Below are 19,867 nucleotides of genomic sequence, written 5' to 3' on the forward strand. Positions count from 1 at the left end.
ATTTCATCTTTTTTTTTTTTTTTTTTTTTTAAACAGCCTTTGTTTATCTGACCAAGGTCAGAGCCTTTTTCTTGAAATGGGTTAATGAGGCAACTGCAAGGCAGCTGACCTAAAATCTTACCTTCCTAAACTGCATGACCAGATTCATGAGGCTGCTGGTGGTGGTCTGTGCTTGCTGGGTAGAGCCCATAGAAGACTGTAATAAATCCTCAATGGAAATTTTGTTCTTTAGTGCCTGATATAGAAGCTTTTGTCGGCTGGTCAGTTGGCAATACATCAGAATCTCAATCTAAAAATCAATAAGGACATTTATACTTTGAAAACAAGTTTCTAAGAGAATTCAGTATCAGCTTAAGAAACACATGAAAGCCAGATTATAACTGAACAGACAACAGATGAATCTTTAGAAACTCAGTACCTCTATAAACCTGGGATGTGGCTAATTATGCAGAAAAGTATTCTTTTCTTGACGCTCTTCTCTGTCACTGTACTCTACATGCTGTCTCTGTGAAATCTCCTCCATTTTCTTTTTTCTTTCTTTTTTTTTTTTTTGGTGCAAAAAGGTGGTTTTATTAGAGCACAGAGACTGGACAGAAAGAGCTGCAATGGGGTTGTGAGGGGTGGCTGATTATATTCTTTCAAAGATGGAAGGAGTTTAGGGATAGTGTAATCTCTAAGGAATTTGGAAGCAAGCTTGCCAGGACCTTGAAGGGCTAGCTATTATTAAGAAAAAGTCATTTACTACTGTCTAGTATAACCTTAGTCATGAGACCCTTCAGATGTACATCAGTGGGCCACATGCATGGAGGATGATTGCTAACATATATCTTGGCAGGTGGGGGTTAAGAAAAAGGAAGTTTCCAAACAGATTTTTATGTGTTAAAGACTTACAAGATCCTGGAGGTAGGGCTTATGCCAAGTTAAGGTTGCCTTTTGCCCTTACTAAAGTATTAACATTGAGGCATTTGAGTTCCTTGAGGAACGTCACTCTACCTGTCCCAAATACTTGTCAGTGGGCTGTAAGCTGTAAGGAAATTTAATCTTTTTTTTCTCCTGCCTTTGTTCTCCACATCAGACCTACACCTTCATTCTCACAAGGACTATTACCTGCAAAGGTGCTGGGTTATAAAGAGACCTGAAATGCCCAGTAAAGTTCAGTGGAATGAAAATATACTCATTAGGGCACTTTCAGTTGAGAAAGAAACCAAACTTAAGCAAGCTTAGGCAAAAATGATATTACTGGGGCGCCTGGGTGGCTCAGTGGGTTAACGCCTCTGCCTTCAGCTCAGGTCAGGGTCCTGGGATGGAGTCCCACATCAGGCTCTCTGCTCCACAGGAAGCCTGCTTCCTCCTCTCTCTGCCTGCCTCTCTGCCTACTTGTCATCTCTGTATGAGGTGGCTCTAACGTTGCCATTACAGATGCTTCAGAATAGTGTATTCCACTGTTATTATGCCCATGATTAATTTTTCTAGTGCTTCCGTCGGTAGACAGATTTAAACTGCATATTCTGGGATTATTTTGTAACTGGAGAAAGGTATTCTTACTTGCAATAGCCTCAAGTAATTTTACATCTGGACTCTGTATTCTCTTCATCTAGACTTGGATTACTTCTCCCTGGTGGTATAAATTTTAGTTTTTGTTTTTTTTTTTTAAAGATTTTATTTATTAATTTGACAGAGAGAGATCACAAGTAGGCAGAGAGGCAGGCAGAGAGAGAGAGAGGAGGAAGCAGGCTCCCTGCTGAGCAGAGAGCCTGATGTGGGACTCGATCCCAGGACCCCGAGATCATGACCTGAGCCGAAGGCAGCGGCTTAACCCACTGAGCCACCCAGGTCCCCTAAATTTTAGTTTTTTGAAGGGATTCCCCTGCAACTGACTTGGTGCAGCAGATCATCTCATATTCAGCAGTATTGACCTGCAAAGATCTGACCTCTCCTCCATTTTCAATAGCACCAACTGCTATCCATTGCAGTGACTTTCAAAAATATTTTCCCTAACATTCCCAGCCCCGTATTTTCAACTATCCACTATAATTGTACCAAAGTCAGTGGGGGGGGGGGGGGGATCCTTTCCATAAATTACTCAACTGATTAACAGCATTACCATTCATTCAGTTACCCAAAAAGAAATTTCAACTGGATCTGATTTTTTTCTTTCTCATGCCCATGTTTTATCATTTCCCAAGTCCCTCAAATCCACCTGGAATTTAACCTCTAATAATCATGCTTTCTGACCACTCCCAGAATCTCACCATACCTAATCTAGACTGCTATCTTGTGTGTGTGTGCGCAGGGGAGGGAGAGATCTTCCTGCCTATAGTCTTTACTGGTTCTAAGAAACGTTCTATAACAAATCTTATAAGGTGATTCCAACTGCTGAAGAACCTTCAATGTACATCACTGCCTCAAGTAACACATTAAAAATTCTCCGGTAGGCAGAGAAGGGTTTCCATATTCTAATCAACCCTACTGTCCCAGTCTTCTCATCACCAGGACCTCCTATATACCCTAGCAACAATGCTTAGTAATGTTTGCTAAACATGTTGCATAAATGCTGCTCTACCTTTTTGTTCATTGGTCTTGTTGCCAAACACCTACTTCCTTACCACAGTTTCCTAGTAAATGCGAATTCATTATTCCAGCCCTAGCTCACATGTCATCTCTGCTTTGATGCCTTCTCTAACCTTCCCTAACAGAATTATTCCCTTATCTGTGTTCCCATTATACTTCACACAGATAATCACTATATCTCTTATGATACAGTATTAGTTATATATTCAAGTCCCTTCAAAATCAGAATGGAACCTGGACACTACATCTTTATATACCAGTGGTTAGCAGGCAAAAAGAGTTTAATAAAGAAATATATTATTATTATTATTTTAAAGATTTTATTTATTTATTTGACAGAGAGAGATCACAAGTAGGCAGAGAGGCAGGCAGAGAGAGAGAGAGAGAGAGGAGGAAGCAGGCTCCCTGCTGAGCAGAGAGCCCGATGCGGGACTCGATCCCAGGACCCTGAGATCATGACCCGAGCCGAAGGCAGCGGCTTAACCCACTGAGCCACCCAGGCACCCAAGAAATATATTATTTAAAAATAGATTGGATGGGGCGCCTGGGTGGCTCAGTGGGTTAAGCCGCTGCCTTCGGCTTGGGTCATGATCTCAGGGTCCTGGGATCAAGTCCCACGTCGGGATCTCTGCTCAGCGGGGAGCCTGCTTCCTCCTCTCTCTCTGCCTGCCTCTCTGCCTACTTGTAATCTCTGTCTGCCAAATAAATAAATAAAATCTTAAAAAAAAAAAAAGATTGGAAATAATATTGATGTTTAAGAAATCGTAAGGAAAATACTATGCACAGTGATTAAGAACCATACTACATCCTCTGATAACCTCCCTAATCACCACCAAATAACAGAAATTTTGACATTCTATCATTTTTTGAGCCCTTTCTGATATTAAGAGATTCATTGTTTTATAAAGTATTTTCCTTCTATCAGGTGTATCTGTGCAATACTGTTTGGCTTTTAATATTTTTTTAATATTAAAAAGTTTCACAAAATAGTCATCACGATTTCTTAAAAATAAATAAAACAAAGGTACAAAGGTACGCCTCACTTTAAAGGTATCTATCTCCACCACAATCTTTCTTTTTTTTTTTTTTTTTTTTTTTTTTTTTTTTAAAGATTTTATTTATTAATTTAACAGAGAGAAATCACAAGTAGATGGAGAGGCAGCCAGAGAGAGAGAGAGAGGGAAGCAGGCTCTCTGCTGAGCAGAGAGCCCGATGCGGGACTCGATCCCAGAACTCTGAGATCATGACCTGAGCCGAAGGCAGCGGCTTAATCCACTGAGCCACCCAGGCGCCCTCCACCACAATCTTTCAAAGAGAGTTACTAATTTCAAAATAATCTAACCTTTTGGCAGTGACAGAGGAGAACCACCTGATATTATCAAGAACCTTGAAGATGCCTTTTAGGTAGAAGGAAAATTGTGAAAAACAGGTGGAATCTATGGAAGATGGGGGAAAAACTCTGAAGGACTTGGAACTGGCAGAGAAAGCAGAAGGAAAATATGGGGAGGATTCACAGGCATAAGAAAAAAAAATAAGTCTGGTAAGGATTCAAAAAAAGATATCTATAAACCAAAAAATAATTGTTTTAAGATTTTTTAAAAAAATTTTTATTTTTTAAAAAGATTTGATTTATTCATTTGACAGAGATCATAAGCAGGCAGAGAGGCAGGCGGAGAGAGAGAGGAAAGGAAGCAGGTTCCCTGATGAGCAGAGAGCCAGATTCAGGGCTTGATCCCAGGACCCTGAGATCATGACTTGAGCTGAAGGCAGAGGCTTTAACCCACTGAGCCACCCAGGTGCCCCTAAGATTTTATTTTTAAGTAACATACAGGCCAAATGTGGGGCTCAAACTCATAACCCCAAGATCAAGAGTTGCATACTCCATTGACTGAGCCAGCCAGGCACCCCAACAAACCAAAATTACTGGCTTAATATGAGGAAAAAATATTAAAACCCAAAGCACATTAAACTTCTAATTCTTAGTTTACAGAAATACAGGAGGCCATAGAACATGTTAGACAACACAATGATGCAATTAGCAAAATCCTACATGTGGGATACTCTATGGGACAAATTACTCAATTTCTTCAACAAGGGAAAAATGTAGGGAGGGACTAAAAGATTTATTAAGACACATATCACCCAGGGGCGCCTGGATGGCTGAGTGGGTTAAGCCTCTGCTTCAGCTCAGGTCATGATCCCAGGGTCCTGGGATCGAGTACCTCGTCGGGCTCTCTGCTCAGCGGGGAGCCTGCTTCCCCCTCTCTGCCTGCCTCTCTGCCTTCTTGTGATCTCTCTCTCTATCAAATAAATACATAAAATCTTAGAAAAAGAGAAAAAAGACACATATCATCCAAACACCAAGTGTGAATCTTGCTTGGATTATGATTTCAAAAATCTTTAACAGAGAAAGAGTGGGGCAGTGAACAGAAGTTGGAAGGAGAGTGAGGGAAGAGAGAGAATCACACAAAGATAAATGAGGATAGCTGAGCAATATCTCGATATGTTACAGTATAATGGAATTACTAGCTTCTTTAGCAGATGTGAAAATATATGGATACGTATTTTTAAAAAAGACTAAATCCTTTAAAAAAGACTAAATATTTTAGAGATACAGATGAAAATATTTGTAAATGAAATAAAAGACATCTGGGACTTCCTTCAGAATAATTTAGAGGGATGGGGATGGAAATGACTCAATCACTGCTGAAGCTGTACAGTGGTTTACAAGAGGGTTCATTATACTTTTTCCCTTACCTTTGTAATGCCTCAAATTAATGAAAAGTATAAAACAAAAAGAAGAAAAAATAGTATCTGCCTTGGTTGTTTGAGTCATTTTAAATCTTCTTTGATCCACTCAAGTTTATGGTTTTCTCTCAAACTAATCACCCTTCAAACTAAACCTTTATCAGGGAATTTTTTTTTGTCCTGGAACCCCACCCAAGGTAGATCCCATGAAGGCTTAAACTAATGAATTACTATTTCCTTACCTTGTCAGACAATTCATTTTCTACATCTTTCTTGATTCTCCTCAGCATAAATGGCTTCAAGATCATATGTAATCGAGAGAGTTGATCTGAAATGCCAGGAGGCCCCCCCGACAAATAATACATTATATTGACTTAACACAAACAAAAGATATATCATGGTCATCTCTTACTAAATTGTTCTTACACCTTCTGGCTTGATGAACCTCTGAAAGAAGACTAAAACTTAAATCTTTTCCTCAAGTAGGTAACCAAGGAGTCTGAATTTTCACAGCACCCACCTATAGCCTATGGGGCAAAAGCATTTTTCTGTCACTTACTCAGACCAACAAGGACCACTTAATTTTTATTAGAATTTACAAGAGTGTTTTAGGATCATTTTATCAATAACAGAGTTCTCATATAGGTAAATGGACGCTATCTGGGCCTCCCAGTGTTCCTCCAAAATCATTTTTTCTAAGTATGTCAGCAAATTAACAAACTGTAGTATAAGAAATTAAGACTTTTCTAACAGTTGGTAGATGTCTGTTTGTATCAATGTAATAAACACCTCATAATGTTCTTAAAAGAGATGATTCAACAAGGTCAAAAGTATTGGTAAATAAGGTTTAAAATATTCACAGTGGAACCAAATCCTAATATAGAAAGAAAATAACAAAAATGATCCCTCTAATATTTCTGTTTTCATCACAGGATAAGGATAAAATCCTTAACTCATTCAATTAGGAATGAATGAATTAGGAATAAAATCCTGATATGAGTTTTTCAGAATCTACATGGAAAATGAGGATTTTATAAGCCAAAATGTGGTACTTTTTGAACTCTGCCCATTCTGCTTTGGTTAAATAGTAAACAGTACAGCAGTATCACCTGTATAAATCCTTTAGGCTCTTTTAAACACAAACAAAGCAAATAATTACTTTACAAGAGAACCTCTTCCCCCAGACAGCTCCAATCCTTCTATGAACACTGCAAAAAAAATTCTTTATATAGAAGAAAATATTCAATTATGTGTTGCCTACACTGATAAGTAGAAAGAAATAGAGTTCATAAAAGCACTCACTCTCATCAATGGCGGATTTGTTTTCAGCGTGGCTCTCAATGTCCTTGGAAAACCATTCATTAAATTCCTCATGTGAATCAAATAATGTTGGCATAATGAAATGTAGCAGAGCCCAGAGCTGGAAACAGAAGATATGTGAAATAACTGTAGGATAACAAAATGACAGTGTGTGAGGATATGGTGAGGGTCTGGAGAGAGTGAAAGTTGCGGGGTGGTATGTGTGTGTGTCTAGGAACAGGTATAAGTGTTGGCAAATGGGCTAAAAAGAATGAGTGTGTAAGCACATGCCTCATCAACAAACTCTTATTTTCTAAGATGTTATAGCAAAATGAGATTATTTTTCAAATAATTTCCAACTAAAAGTCTAAAAGTATAAGTCCTGCTCATATTTTGCAATGTGATAGTTTTAAAGATCTTATATACTGAAAAAAATCCATTTCACAACAGAATATAATCTGAAGTAGCATAACTTGCTAATTAATAATGACTCTTAATCGGAGGTTAATAAATTATGGCCTCTGGTACAAAGGCTGCTTTTGTACCAACTACTTTTATAAGGAAAGTTTTAGTGGGACATAGCTCCATCTATTCCTTCATGTACTGTCTATGGCTGCTTTCACATTACACTGGCAAGGCTGAGCAGCTGCAATGGCAACTATATGGCCTGTAAAGTCTAAATTATTTACTATCTGGGAAAAAAACTACTATCTGGCTCTTTACAGAAACTTTTCTGATCCTTGTTCTAGATGATAAATCATCTTTCTAAATAAGGAGTTTTAGCTCCTCTCAGTGCCAAAGAACATTACCTTTTCGTTTTGTTATAAAAACATCTCTGTATTAGATAGGTAGCATTCCTAATGTGGCCACCAGTTATTCCATAAATACAAAGGAATACATTAATTATTTGCTTATGCCAGAGAATAAGAAAATAGGAATGATGCCCAAAAAACCCACTTAGGTCAATCTATGGTCAAATTCTTCCTTTTATGTGTGGATTATAATTTGTACAGAGAAGTGACGTTCCAGGTGGGCATGGGAAAGAATTCTATTCATGCTAGAACCATTCTATTTAATGCAGACATAAAACTGAAGGCTTTACTAATGCCTACCTCTGCCATGGTGTTCTGAATTGGGGTCCCAGTTAGCAAAAGCCGATTCCGACACTGGAACTGCAAGAGAATCTTCCAACGAACACTGTTCAGTAAAATGAATTACAAATTCCAAGTTAGAAGTAAATCTTTCTTCATCCTACCAAGGCCCTGTATTTCTAAAAACGCTTTCCAAAAAAATTCCAAACACTCAGAATCAAGTACTCCACTGTGTACACATTGAAAAATATTATTCAACAAAGCCAAGGATAGAAAATGACTCCTGTATACTGAAACCATGGTATTAGGGTTTAGAAAAAATAGCCCTCAAATGGGCAGAGTACGATCTTTTCTGGCTTAACAAAGTGCTCTACTATCTTTGGTCAGTTTTGTTGACACTAGACTTTTAATTATAAGGTATTTATCTGCAGTAGAAAGCTTTACAATTCTTAATCTCTGTGCTTCCAGTGTGAGTATAGAAAGATCAACGGAGAAAGGGAAAGGGTGTGAGAAGAAATGCAAAATGAGTATACTGCTCCCAGTAATAAATATGTCCTACCTCAAAAGAGTATAATATGAAGTAATGTCTGTTGGAGGATAGCAAGTACCAATTTGTCAGTTAAAATGGATCTCTAAGAATGTCATATGGGCTCACCAAGAGTTAACAGAAGTTCACCAAATGTGACATTTAACATCACTGAGCAACACTTTAAAGTCAGGCAATGACTTACTATTCAGTTTGTTACTGAAGGTAATAGAGTACTTTAAACATGTAACTTCCATGAAAAGATCTTGGGGCTCTAATAACCAATCAGGGACTAGAACAACCTGCACAGAACAAAGACAGAACCTACAATCTATATAATGTAATATTCTACTTCCTACTAAGACCTCCTGTTCAAAATAATCCCTGAATCAACAGACAGACAAAATGTCTGTCTTCTCCCACAAAAATGTTCCTGGAAGAACAAAATCTATTAAGATGCAATAAATACTGAGGAGAGAAACAGAAGTTAAGAAGAACCCTTGTGGGGCGCCTGGGTGGCTCAGTGGTTTAAAGCCTCTGCCTTCGGCTCAGGTCATGATCCCAGGGTCCTGGGATTGAGCCCCACGTGGGGAATCTCTGCTCAGCAGGGAGCCTGCTTCCTCCTCTCTCTGCCTGCCTCTCTGCCTACTTGTGATCTCTGTCTGTCAAATAAATAAATAAAATCTTAAAAAAAAAAAAAAGAAGAAGAAGAAGAAGAACCCTTGTATTCTGAACATTAATATTTGTATTCCGTGTAAAATGCAAAAGGGAATTCTTGCCTTCTGGTCAGAGACGTGGCCTATGCAAAAACGGTATCATGCCATGTTCTGATCCCTCTCGGACCCTTACTCCCCTGTGTGTATATCGTTAAGGATATCGTAAGTCTGTATCCTCTCTCTCTGTACATCTATACTGTCTCAGTCTAGTTTGGTTTCTACTAATCATGTTACCTGGAGCTACTCTTGAGCGCCTGGGCCTCGTCCAATACCATGTACTGCCACTTGACACGCTGGAAATACTTCACATCTTGCACCACCAGCTGGTAGCTGGTGATGACCACATGGAAGGGGGCGTCCTGAGTGTAAAGCGTCTTCTGTAAATATAAGAAGGGAAGAATGAAAATAGATACCTAATCAACTCACAAGATAATGAGGAATGGATTTTATTTTCTAAGGCTAAGTTGTTTAACAAACTCCTACTAAAGATGTGCTGCTTCTGTGTGGTAGATGTGCAATGAATTAAACCGTAACTTTTTAAAGTACTCACCTTAATTAGAGATCATGTTAAACACTGGTCTACAACTTATTTAAGAGTTCTTACTCAATTCTGGACTTAAGTCCAGGTGATTGTCTATAATGGGAAAAGTGTTATAGAAGAAAAAGTGCACTTGCCTAGTGTCTAGAAACATATATAAGATTTTATGCACAAGAAGTTACTCAAATAAAATGGAGAAATGATTACATATGTATGTGTATGTACATGGGCACATGTGTATATGCAGTAAGCTGAAAGTTACCTGACTCCAGAATCTCCTGATAACTTTTCTATCATGAGGATTTCCCCAATATGGTAGCACCTGGAAAAAGGACCATTATGTAGATTATTTCCTATTTATAATCTTAAAAGTATCATCATAAATGTTATTCAGAATGATTTTAAAAGAACCAAAAGAATGAATATACTGCCATTAGTACTCTTCTTGAGGACTGAATTAAAACATACAAACATTCGTGAAAGGGCATCAGAAAACTATGGCTGTAGAAGAGAATTACAGAATCAAGATCCAGAAAAGAAAGTCCATCCAGAAAGTAAAGTCCGACACCTGGTACGTATCTTTCCTAATGATGTTGATCTTTTCCAAAAGTTCTAGTTGAGAAACCAAGAAATTGAAGAGGTGGTTTTTTTTAAAGAGACGCAGGGCCTACAGAACAAAAACTGGAATTCAAGGAGAAAAGATTATCAGATCCACCCACCTTCCTGGCCTTAAGATGGGAATCACAGGATACATATCCATGGGCAGTAAAGGTTAACTACACGTAGATGTGCCTTAACAAGTACAGAAAGCTAGCTTTCAATCATCTCAATTCCTGACAAGATTAAGGTGGGGACTTTGGATTATTAGTGCCCTCACTCCCAACCGGGCCCCACCAAATTACTAGAGGCCAAAACCAAAACAACGAAACAAATACCACCAGCCCAGAACACATATAAATCCTCTCTGGAAGAAGAAGAAAACAGACCCCCCAAATTATCTCTAGAATTTTTCCTACATAATGTCTGGCATACAACAAAAACACAAACAAAACCAACAAAAAAGTCCCAGACATATGGAAAAACTAGACCCCGTAACTGAAAACATGAAAAACAGATACAGGAAATAAACCCAGAGGAGACCCAGGTGATGGAAATATCAGAAACAGACTTTTTTAAAAGATGCTAATTAGTTCCTGGAATTAAAAGATAAGCTTGGGAAATTCAGTGGTGTTCTAGAAACTATAAAGTACCAAAGGGAGTTTTTTTAGATCTGAAAAATAAAATAACTAAAACTGAAAATTCATGCATGGGTGTTAATGACAGATTAGATGGAGTATAGAGAAAATTAGTAAAACAGATGATAGGTCAGAGGGAAATATTTAGGCTAAAGCATGGTGAAACAAAAGAATGCAAAATTCAAAACTTTTTCTGTGACATCTTTAGGTGCGCTTTTCTTTCAAGGTGCTTCTTAGGTCTATAGCCTGATGTTTTTTGTTGCTCTGAAAAATCTCAGTCACAGTGAAGTATAAATACACAGGAAGAAATGAAGATCAATTAAAACAGTGAATAGGTAATATGAATACATTTAAATGAATTTAAAATATATAGATAATAATAAAATGATTTGTGGGGTTTGAAAGAGAAAATATATACAAAACAGCATGTCTCTCTCTCAAATAAATAAAATCTCTAAAACAACAACAACAACAGCATGTGAGTCTACAGAAGAGGAATGTAGTTAAAATATATACTAAAAGCCCCAGGCACAAGGGTGGCTCAGTTGGTTAAGAGTCCAACTCTGATTTCAACACAAGTCATGATCTCAGGGTTGTGGAGCCTGCTTTAGGATTCTCTCTCTCTCTCCCTCCACCCCATCGCGCTCAAGGCTCTCTCACACTCTCTTTAAGAAAAAAAGAAAAAAAAAAGTATACTAAAGCCCTTGTACTGTCTGGAAAGCAGTAACAGTATTAATTTCTGTTACTTTTAAAAAAGTCAAGGATGCATGTTTCCTTGACTCTTGGATATTCTCCTGGGTATCTACTAAAGAATAAAATGAATGTATAAGTAGCAAGCTAAGAAGGAAAGAAAGAGTAGTAAACTCTAACCAATCCAAAGGACACCAAATGGGGCGCCTGGGTGGCTCAGTGGGTTAAGCCGCTGCCTTCGGCTCAGGTCATGATCTCAGGGTCCTGGGATCGAGTCCCGCATTGGGCTCTCTGCTCAGCAGGGAGCCCGCTTCCCTCTCTCTCTCTCTGCCTGCCTCTCCATCTACTTGTGATTTCTCTCTGTCTAATAAATAAATAAAATCTTAAAAAAAAAAAACAAAAAAAAACAAAGGACACCAGAAAGGAGAAAAGGAAAGTTATAGAAGTAGAAGGAAAGAAGTAGAAAGCAAACAGCAAGGCAGATTTAAATTCATGTATCAACAACTAGATTAAAAGTCCCCATAAATATAAACAAAAGGCAAGAAAAAACCTTAACTGTAAACAGAATGGTTAAACAAAAAAGAGAGAAAAAGATACCACATAAAAACCAAAGAAAGCTCATCTATTTAATGCCAGAGATAACGGGCAAGAGGCAAAGGCAAAAAGTCTTAACAAGAGAAATTTCATAATAATAAAAGGTTTGATTTATCAGGAAGAGAAAAATAATTGCAAATTTGTATACAACTCACAGCCTCAAAATGTAAAGCAAATGGACAGAAGAAACAGAAATAGGTAAGTCCTTAATTGTAGTAATTTAAAAATTTTTTTTACTTATTTATTTGAAAGAGAGACAAAGAGTACATAAGCAGGGAGAGGGACAAGCAAACTGAGATCATGACCCCAGCTAAAATCAGATGTGTAACAGACTGAGCCACCCAGACATTCCTGTAGTAAATTTTAACATACTTCTTTCAATTAGTATTTCGATAGGCAGACAAAAATACCAGTCAAGATAGAGAGGAGCAGAAATACACCTGACCTAACCAACGCATATACAACGCTACCCTCAACAACTGCATAATACCTACTCTCTGCAGACACAAGACATTTAGAAACACTGACCATATATATGGTGGACCATAAAAGAAAAGTTCAAAAATTTCAAAGGATTAAAACCATAAAAAGCCTATTTACCTATCACAGTAGATTTAAGCCGTAACAAGATACCTAGAAAATCTTCCTTTGTTTCAAAATTAAGAACCACATTTACTTACTTATTTTAAGTAGACCCTACACCCAATATGGGGCTTGAAATCACAGCCTTGAGATCAAGAGTCATACAGTCTACTCACTGAGCCAGATAAGTGCCTCAAGAACCACATTTTTTTTTTTTTTGAAGATTTTATTTATTTACTTGACAGAGTGTGCACGCACACTAGCAAGCGGAGTGGCAGGCAGAGGGAAAAGCAGGGAGCTGAGCAGGGAGACTAATGGGCTTGATCCCAGGATCCCAGGACCATGATCTGAGCCAACGGCAGATGTTTAACCAACTGAGCCACCTGGGCACCCCAAGAATCACTCTTAAATAAGCCTTGACTTATTTAATCAAACAGGAACTTGAAATAGAAGCCAGAAATTATTTTAAATTAAAGATTCAGGGTGCCTGGGTGGCTCAGTGGGTTAAAACCTCTGCCTTCAGCTCAGGTCATTATCCCAGGGTCCTGGGATCAAGCCAAGCATCGGGCTCTCTGCTTGGCAGGAAGCCTGCTTCCCTTCCTCTCTCTCTGCCTGCCTCTCTGCCTACTTGTGATCTGTCTGTCAAATAATGCAAGTGTGGCCCATCAAACCGTTGGACGGCTATAGTCATGCATAGAAAGCAATTAAGACCCCTAAAAACTCTTACTAGAAAAAGCTGAAAATCAATAATCTAAGCTCCATCCTGAGATGTTAGAGAAAGAAAAAGTGCACAAGAAAGTAGACAATAATAATAAAAGAACAGAAATAAATAAAATAGAAAACACACAAAATAGCGAATTTCAGGAATGAAAACAGAACATTAACTATAGAAAAAATATAAACCAAATATATTACTCTTAGGGAAAAAGAGGAAGTCAGAGACATCGGTCATACTAGAATCATAAAACAAATGTTACTCAGATATCTGCCAAATAAAATGAACTTTCAGATGTTATCATCACAGACCCAAGTATCTTTTGAATGCAAACTAAACTAACTATATAAATCTGAGCAGTCTGCATTTAATCATGCTCGCAGAGAAGCGAACAGATTTCTGACAATCTAAAGAAGTAATGGCAATAGAAACAATGAATCAATAGAGCAGAGGTCAACAAACCTTTTCAGTAAACAGGCAAATGATAACCATTTTCAGCTTTGCAGGCAATATGATCTCTGTCACAACTACTCAACTCTGCTGTTGTAGCAAGAACACAAGCACAAATAACAAACAGGAGAGCGTGGTTGTGTTTCAACATATAGGTATTTAAATTTCATATACCATTTGTTATGAAATATTATTCTTTTTAAATCAACAGTTTAAAAACACGAAAACTATTTTTAGTTTGCAAGCTGGACCAAAAAAACAGGTGGCAGATTCCTCAATAAGTTAAATACAAAATGACTTAGCAATTCCACTCTAAAGTATACATGAAAAGAAATGAAAACAGGACACAGGACAAGTGTTCAAATGACAACTTGTACATGAATGTTCGTAACAGTACTACTAACAAGAGCCAAAAGGTGGAAACAACCCAAATACCCCTGAGAGATAAATGGATAAACAAAATATAGAATGTCTAGATAATGAAAATATTGTCATAAAAAGAAATAACATGTTGCAACATGAAAATATTATACTATATGAAAAGAAGCCAGATATAAAAGGCAACCTATTATACAATTCCAGTTAGATGAAATATCCAGAATAAGCAAATCCAGAGAAGCAGACTTGTGGTAGCCAGGGGCTGGAGGGAAAGGGGAATGGGGAGTGACTGCTTAATGGGGAAGAGGTTTCTGTTTAGGATGATGAAAAAATTCTACAACCAGAAAGTATTGATCACTGCACCACACTGTAAAAGTTGTTAAACTGTACACTTTAAATTGTTACATTTTAAACATTCCATGTATGTCTGTGGGTTGTTTTGTTTCTTTTTGTTTTTTGTTTTCAAGTAATCTCTGCACCCAATGTGGGGCTCAAACTCAGGACCCTGAAATCTAGTTGGATGCTCTACTGACTGAGCCATCCAGGTGCCCTTCCTCTGTATGTGTATTTTATCACAATAAAAAACAAAACAAAACAACTAGGACAAATGAAAGTGTCAACTGGAATAGGACCACATCCTATTCCATGGCCATATTTTACTGACCCCTAGAATATCCAAAGGAAGCTCAACATGCAAATGAGCACTCAGTTCCGGGCACGGGCACAAAATCAAAGGAGAGGTATCAATGACTCAAGCAGTAATGCACTGCCATCTAATGGTCAGTGCAGTTATTACTGAAAACATAACTTGCTTTTGTTTTTTTTGTTTTTTAAAGACTTTATTTATTTATTTGACAGAGAGAGAGATCATAAGCAGGCAGAGAGTCAGGCAGAGAGAGAGAGAGAAGCAGGCTCCCCGCTGAGCAAAGAGCCCGATGTAGGGCTCGATCCCAGGACACTGAGATCATGACCTGAGCAGAAGGCAGCGGCCCAATCCACTGAGCCACCCAGCCCCCCCACCCCTTTTTAAAAGATTTTATTTACTTGACAGACAGAGATCACAAGTAGGCAGAGAGGCAGGCAGAGAGAGAGGGAAGGAAGCAGGCTCCCTGCAGAGCAGAGAGCCCGACATGGGGCTCGATCCCAGGACCCTGGGATCATGACCTGAGCCAAACGCAGAGGCTTTAACCCACTGAGCCACCCAGGCGCCCCCACAACTTGTTTACTGGAAAATTTTAAGACTTAATTTTTCAACTTCCTGATTGTTTAACATGTGCTGGAAAAGAAAATGAATGAATGAATGAAATAAAATGAATAAATGCAGAAAAAATATGACAGCTCCATATACCAAATGGCAAACTCTAGAGAAAATACTCAACAAATTGCCTTAGAATCTCATCTTAAAAATTTAAAAATGTCAGCAAAGTTAAAAGCTATATACCTAATGTGCCTTGTAAACAGTTTTTAAATCTACAATTAAGTCACAAAAATGGGGCCATAGCCACAAAGGTATCCCTAAGTGGAATATCTCAGATGTGTCCTTATTCCTTAAAAAACATAAGCGAGAAAACATCTGACTCCCCACCTCCACCCTATCCTGTACCCTTTAAACTGCATGGAACCTATGTATTAAGGAGACCCCAAATCAGGGAGACCCTAATAGTAACTCTTGATAAAGAATCTCCAGGGGCGCCTGGGTGGCTCAGTGGGTTAAGCTGCTGCCTTCGGCTCAGGTCATGATCTCAGGGTCCTGGGATCGAGTTCTGCATCGGGCTCTCTGCTCAGCAGGGAGCCTGCTTCCCTCTCTTTCTCTCTGCCTGCCTCTCCATCTACTTGTGATTTCTCTCTGTCAAATAAATAAATAAAATCTTAAAAAAAAAAAAAAAAGAATCTCCATAAAATCTTCCTCTCTGTGCAGTTTTATCATCATTACTTTGGGGACAGAACTCACATTTAACTGATTTTACCATTTTTACTTGCAAGCAACATAATAAATCATACCCATTCTTTCTTATATCTCAATAACTTTCCACAATTAAACCCTGTTTAATAAATCTTTTCCACATCTTACACAATTTAGTGCAACATACTTCCCTTCTGACCTCAATCTCACTTCTTTTCCTCTGAATTAGTTAAAATCAACTTTATTATCTACCTTAGAAATTATAATCTCGACTAGGACTAAAGATCTGACTTTAGAATATCAAGAAAATGAATTATTTATGAAAATATGGGGGGGAAGGCAAAGCCGTAATTTACAGGATATGTGCCCTGATGATATGATTTGCCAAAATATCTTTTAAAATAATAAGGTGGATACTTTCTACTATGGCAGTTTGACCAAGAGTATCAATCCATGGGGCTAATGCAGCAAATCACTCAAACTGGACTTTGGTTTTCTCACTTATGAAACAAAAGGATGTAATATGCTTATTATTGTTACTGTCAGTAACAATTTTTTTTTTTTAAGATTTTATTTATTTTTTTGACAGACAGAGATCGCAAGTAGGCAGACAGGCAGAGAGAGTGGGGGAGCAGACTCCCTGTTAAGCAGAGTGCCCGATGCAGGGCTCGATCCCAGGATCCTGAGATCATGACCTGAGCCAAAGGCAAAGGCTTAACCCACTGAGCCACCCAGGTGCCCCAGTAACTTTTTTTTAAAAGATTTTATTTTTTTATTTTTATTTTTTTAAATTTTTTTTTAAAGATTTTATTTATTTATTTGACAGACAGAGATCACAAGTAGGCAGAGAGGCAGGCAGAGAGAGAGAGAGGGAGGGAAGCAGGCTTCCTGCGGAGCAGAGAGCCCGATGCGGGGCTCGATCCCAGGACCCTGAGATCATGACCTGAGCCGAAGGCAGCAGCGCAAACCACTGAACCACCCAGGCGCTTTTTAAAAGATTTTATGTATTTATTTGAGAGCGAGAGAGAACACAAACAGTGGCAGCAGCAGAGGGAGATGGAAAAGGATCCCCATTAAGTGGGGAGCCTGATGCGGGGCTCAATCCCAGACCTCAGGATCATGATCTGAGGTGAAGGCAGACACTTAGCCAACTGAGCCAGCCAGGCACCTCAGTAACTTTTTCTTTCTAAAGGTATTATTTATTTTATTATTACTTTTTAAAATAAAGATTTATTTATCTATTTATTTATTTATTTATTTATTTGACAGACAGAGAGCACAAGCAGGCAGAGAGGCAGGCTGAGAGAGAGGAGGAAGCAGGCTCCCTGCTGAGCAGAGAGCCCGATGCGGGACTCGATCCCAGGACCCTGAGATCACGGTCCGAGCCGAAGGCAGCGGCTTAACCCACTGAGCCACCCAGGCGCCCTATTTTATTTTATTTTTAAAGATTTTATTTATTTATTTGACAGAGAGAGACCACAAGTAGGCAGAGAGGCAGGCACAGAGAGAGGAGGAAGCAGGCTCCACGCAGAGCAGAGAGCCCAATGTGGGGCTCTATCCCAGGACCCTGAGATCATGACCTGAGCCAAAGGCAGAGGCTTTAACCCACTGAGCCACCCAGGCGCCCCAGTATTATTTATTTTAGAGAGAGAGCACGCACATGCACGAGAGAGACAGAGAGAGTGTGAGTGTGTGGAGGAGAGGGGTAAAGGGAGAGGGAGAATCTTAAGCACACTGTCGCTTAGCATGAAGCCCAGGACCCTAAGATTATGACCTGAGCTGAAATCAAGAGCTGGACACCTAACTAACTGACCCACCCCACTAATCAGAAAGTTTTAAAGAGAATGTATCTAAAGTATTTTAGAAAAAGTGCAAGAAATTAAAAACTCTTAGAGCAATTAAATAACACAGCAAAAAAAAAAAAAAAAAGTCAGAAAGTTTATTTTAGAGAGCGATAGAAATTTTTGTTGGATCGATTTTTACCTTAAATTTAGGAACAAATCTAGTAAACTCCTGGTGCCAATTGTTAAGTGTAGAAGCAGGTGAAATTATTAAGAAAGGTCCCCAGATATTCTCTCTCTGAAAGACAAAAATTGGGTCAGCTAACTGCAGGAAAACTGGAGATATTTAGTTCAAAATTATAATCAGTGACAAGAGCAGTTTAAGAATGATACACTGTAACAAGAGAAATGGTGCCTAGTTCCCACATCTGCATTCTCAGCAATAATATCCTATGTTAATAACAACACAGGCAAGGAATTGGCTCAGAAAAAAAAAGTACCAAGCATTACTCCCACCCCAACCACTTATAGGTCCTAATTTCTATCATTCACAATGCACTTATCATACCCTAACTTGTTTGTATTGCTTCCCTTATACGAGACACTCCTACCAATTTTACTATTACTGGAACTTTGCTTTTTTCAAAATACTTCTACATACATTTTTTCATTTAATTCTCAGAGAATTCCTATAAAGTAGGTATTATCCCCACTCTGCAGAAGTAGAAACTAAACCTCAGAGAATTAAAGTGAAGTCAGAGCAAAACAGACCAGATAAAGTGCCCAAGTTTATACTGTTTATAGTCAATACGAGTTCAAATGTGAACCTGGGTCTTCTGGTCCAAATAACTACAATGTCTATGTCACTATATGAATGGCTCCGGGCAGGGGACGGAGGGCAATATGTCAAACCATACATTCTCAGTAACTATTTTAGTCTTGAAAACCAAAATGCTTCACCACACTGTGTCACCTTGAGATGACTTTGAAGGCAAGGAATTAGGTCCTATTGTCCTCAGATGCTACAAAGTGTGGCACAGTGCTTGATAATGGCTGATTCTCACCCCAAAATCTAGAGTGGGGAAGACAGACTGCATCTACCCACCTCAGCTAGATGGGCCAGGAGGGCAATACTCTGCACTGTTTTACCAAGGCCCATTTCATCTGCAAGAATGCCATTAATGCCCTGGGGGAAAAAAAAACAGTCAATAACCTCTCATATTCCATCACACAGAATTCAACCTACTGTCCCAAAGAACTAATCAAATTATCAGACTTAACTTAGACAAAGGTGACTAAAAATACCATTTCAGCACTATTACCCACAGCTGTAATGATTCCTTTTGCCAACTCCACAGCTACAACTAAGAATCATGGTATCTGAGGTGAAGATGCCAAATCCAGTTATTCAGCTAATTTAATCCAGGCCAAAAAACAATCAGGTTTACCAAGACCTAAGACAAACATGATACAAATATCCTCCCAATAAAATTTCAGGTTAAAAATTTAAAGACATCTTTCTGACTCTTGTCAGAGGATAAAACTTTTCAAAGGGAAGAAATTTAAAACTTTGTCTTGTGCTCATCTCACAATACACAGAACCAATGACTTTAGGAAAACATGTGACAAAAGAGAGTGGGTATGTCATAGTTCTAAAATTCACCTGTTCGTAGAGATTTGCCAACCAATTCATGCCTTTCAGCTGATAGCCTTTTAATTTGCCATTAAAAATTGTAGGCTGTGGAATATCTTCCCCAGCCCGGATAGATGGGTTTGCCAGGCTGTAACTCTCCCCAAACCCAGTGCCAGACTTGTTTGCTGCCCGAAGGGCAGCTGCTCGACTTTCTTTCGCATCTTCATCAAATGACCTTGTCTAGAAAGTAAGAGCACATTTGAAGAAACATATGAGGGAAAAAATGAAATTCAAATAAAGTTCATAATGATAATATATCTACTTTGTGATAACTGGAACAAAAGTTCTGATATTATTTAATATATTATATATAAAGCACAATATGCGAGGGGCACCTAGATTATTAATTCTTTTTAA

General features: G+C 38.5%; 1 protein-coding gene across 3 annotated transcripts in view; it reads right to left on the reverse strand.

Moving 5' to 3' along the window:
* Positions 1–19,867, reverse strand: part of INO80 (INO80 complex ATPase subunit) — a 139,309-nt gene that overhangs the window by 68,403 nt on the left and 51,039 nt on the right. For all 3 annotated transcript variants that reach the window (XM_059181196.1, XM_059181195.1, XM_059181194.1), the window contains exons 12-20: positions 19,481–19,690; positions 18,923–19,003; positions 18,020–18,115; positions 9,752–9,811; positions 9,186–9,328; positions 7,731–7,815; positions 6,622–6,739; positions 5,562–5,647; positions 122–289 (exon numbers count right to left, since the gene is read on the reverse strand). In XM_059181196.1, the coding sequence (XP_059037179.1) occupies positions 122–289; positions 5,562–5,647; positions 6,622–6,739; positions 7,731–7,815; positions 9,186–9,328; positions 9,752–9,811; positions 18,020–18,115; positions 18,923–19,003; positions 19,481–19,690 (1,047 nt within the window). The remainder of the gene's footprint in view (positions 1–121; positions 290–5,561; positions 5,648–6,621; positions 6,740–7,730; positions 7,816–9,185; positions 9,329–9,751; positions 9,812–18,019; positions 18,116–18,922; positions 19,004–19,480; positions 19,691–19,867) is intronic.

This window comes from Mustela lutreola, chromosome 7 (assembly GCF_030435805.1).
Source record: "Mustela lutreola isolate mMusLut2 chromosome 7, mMusLut2.pri, whole genome shotgun sequence".
Lineage (NCBI taxonomy): Eukaryota > Metazoa > Chordata > Mammalia > Carnivora > Mustelidae > Mustela > Mustela lutreola.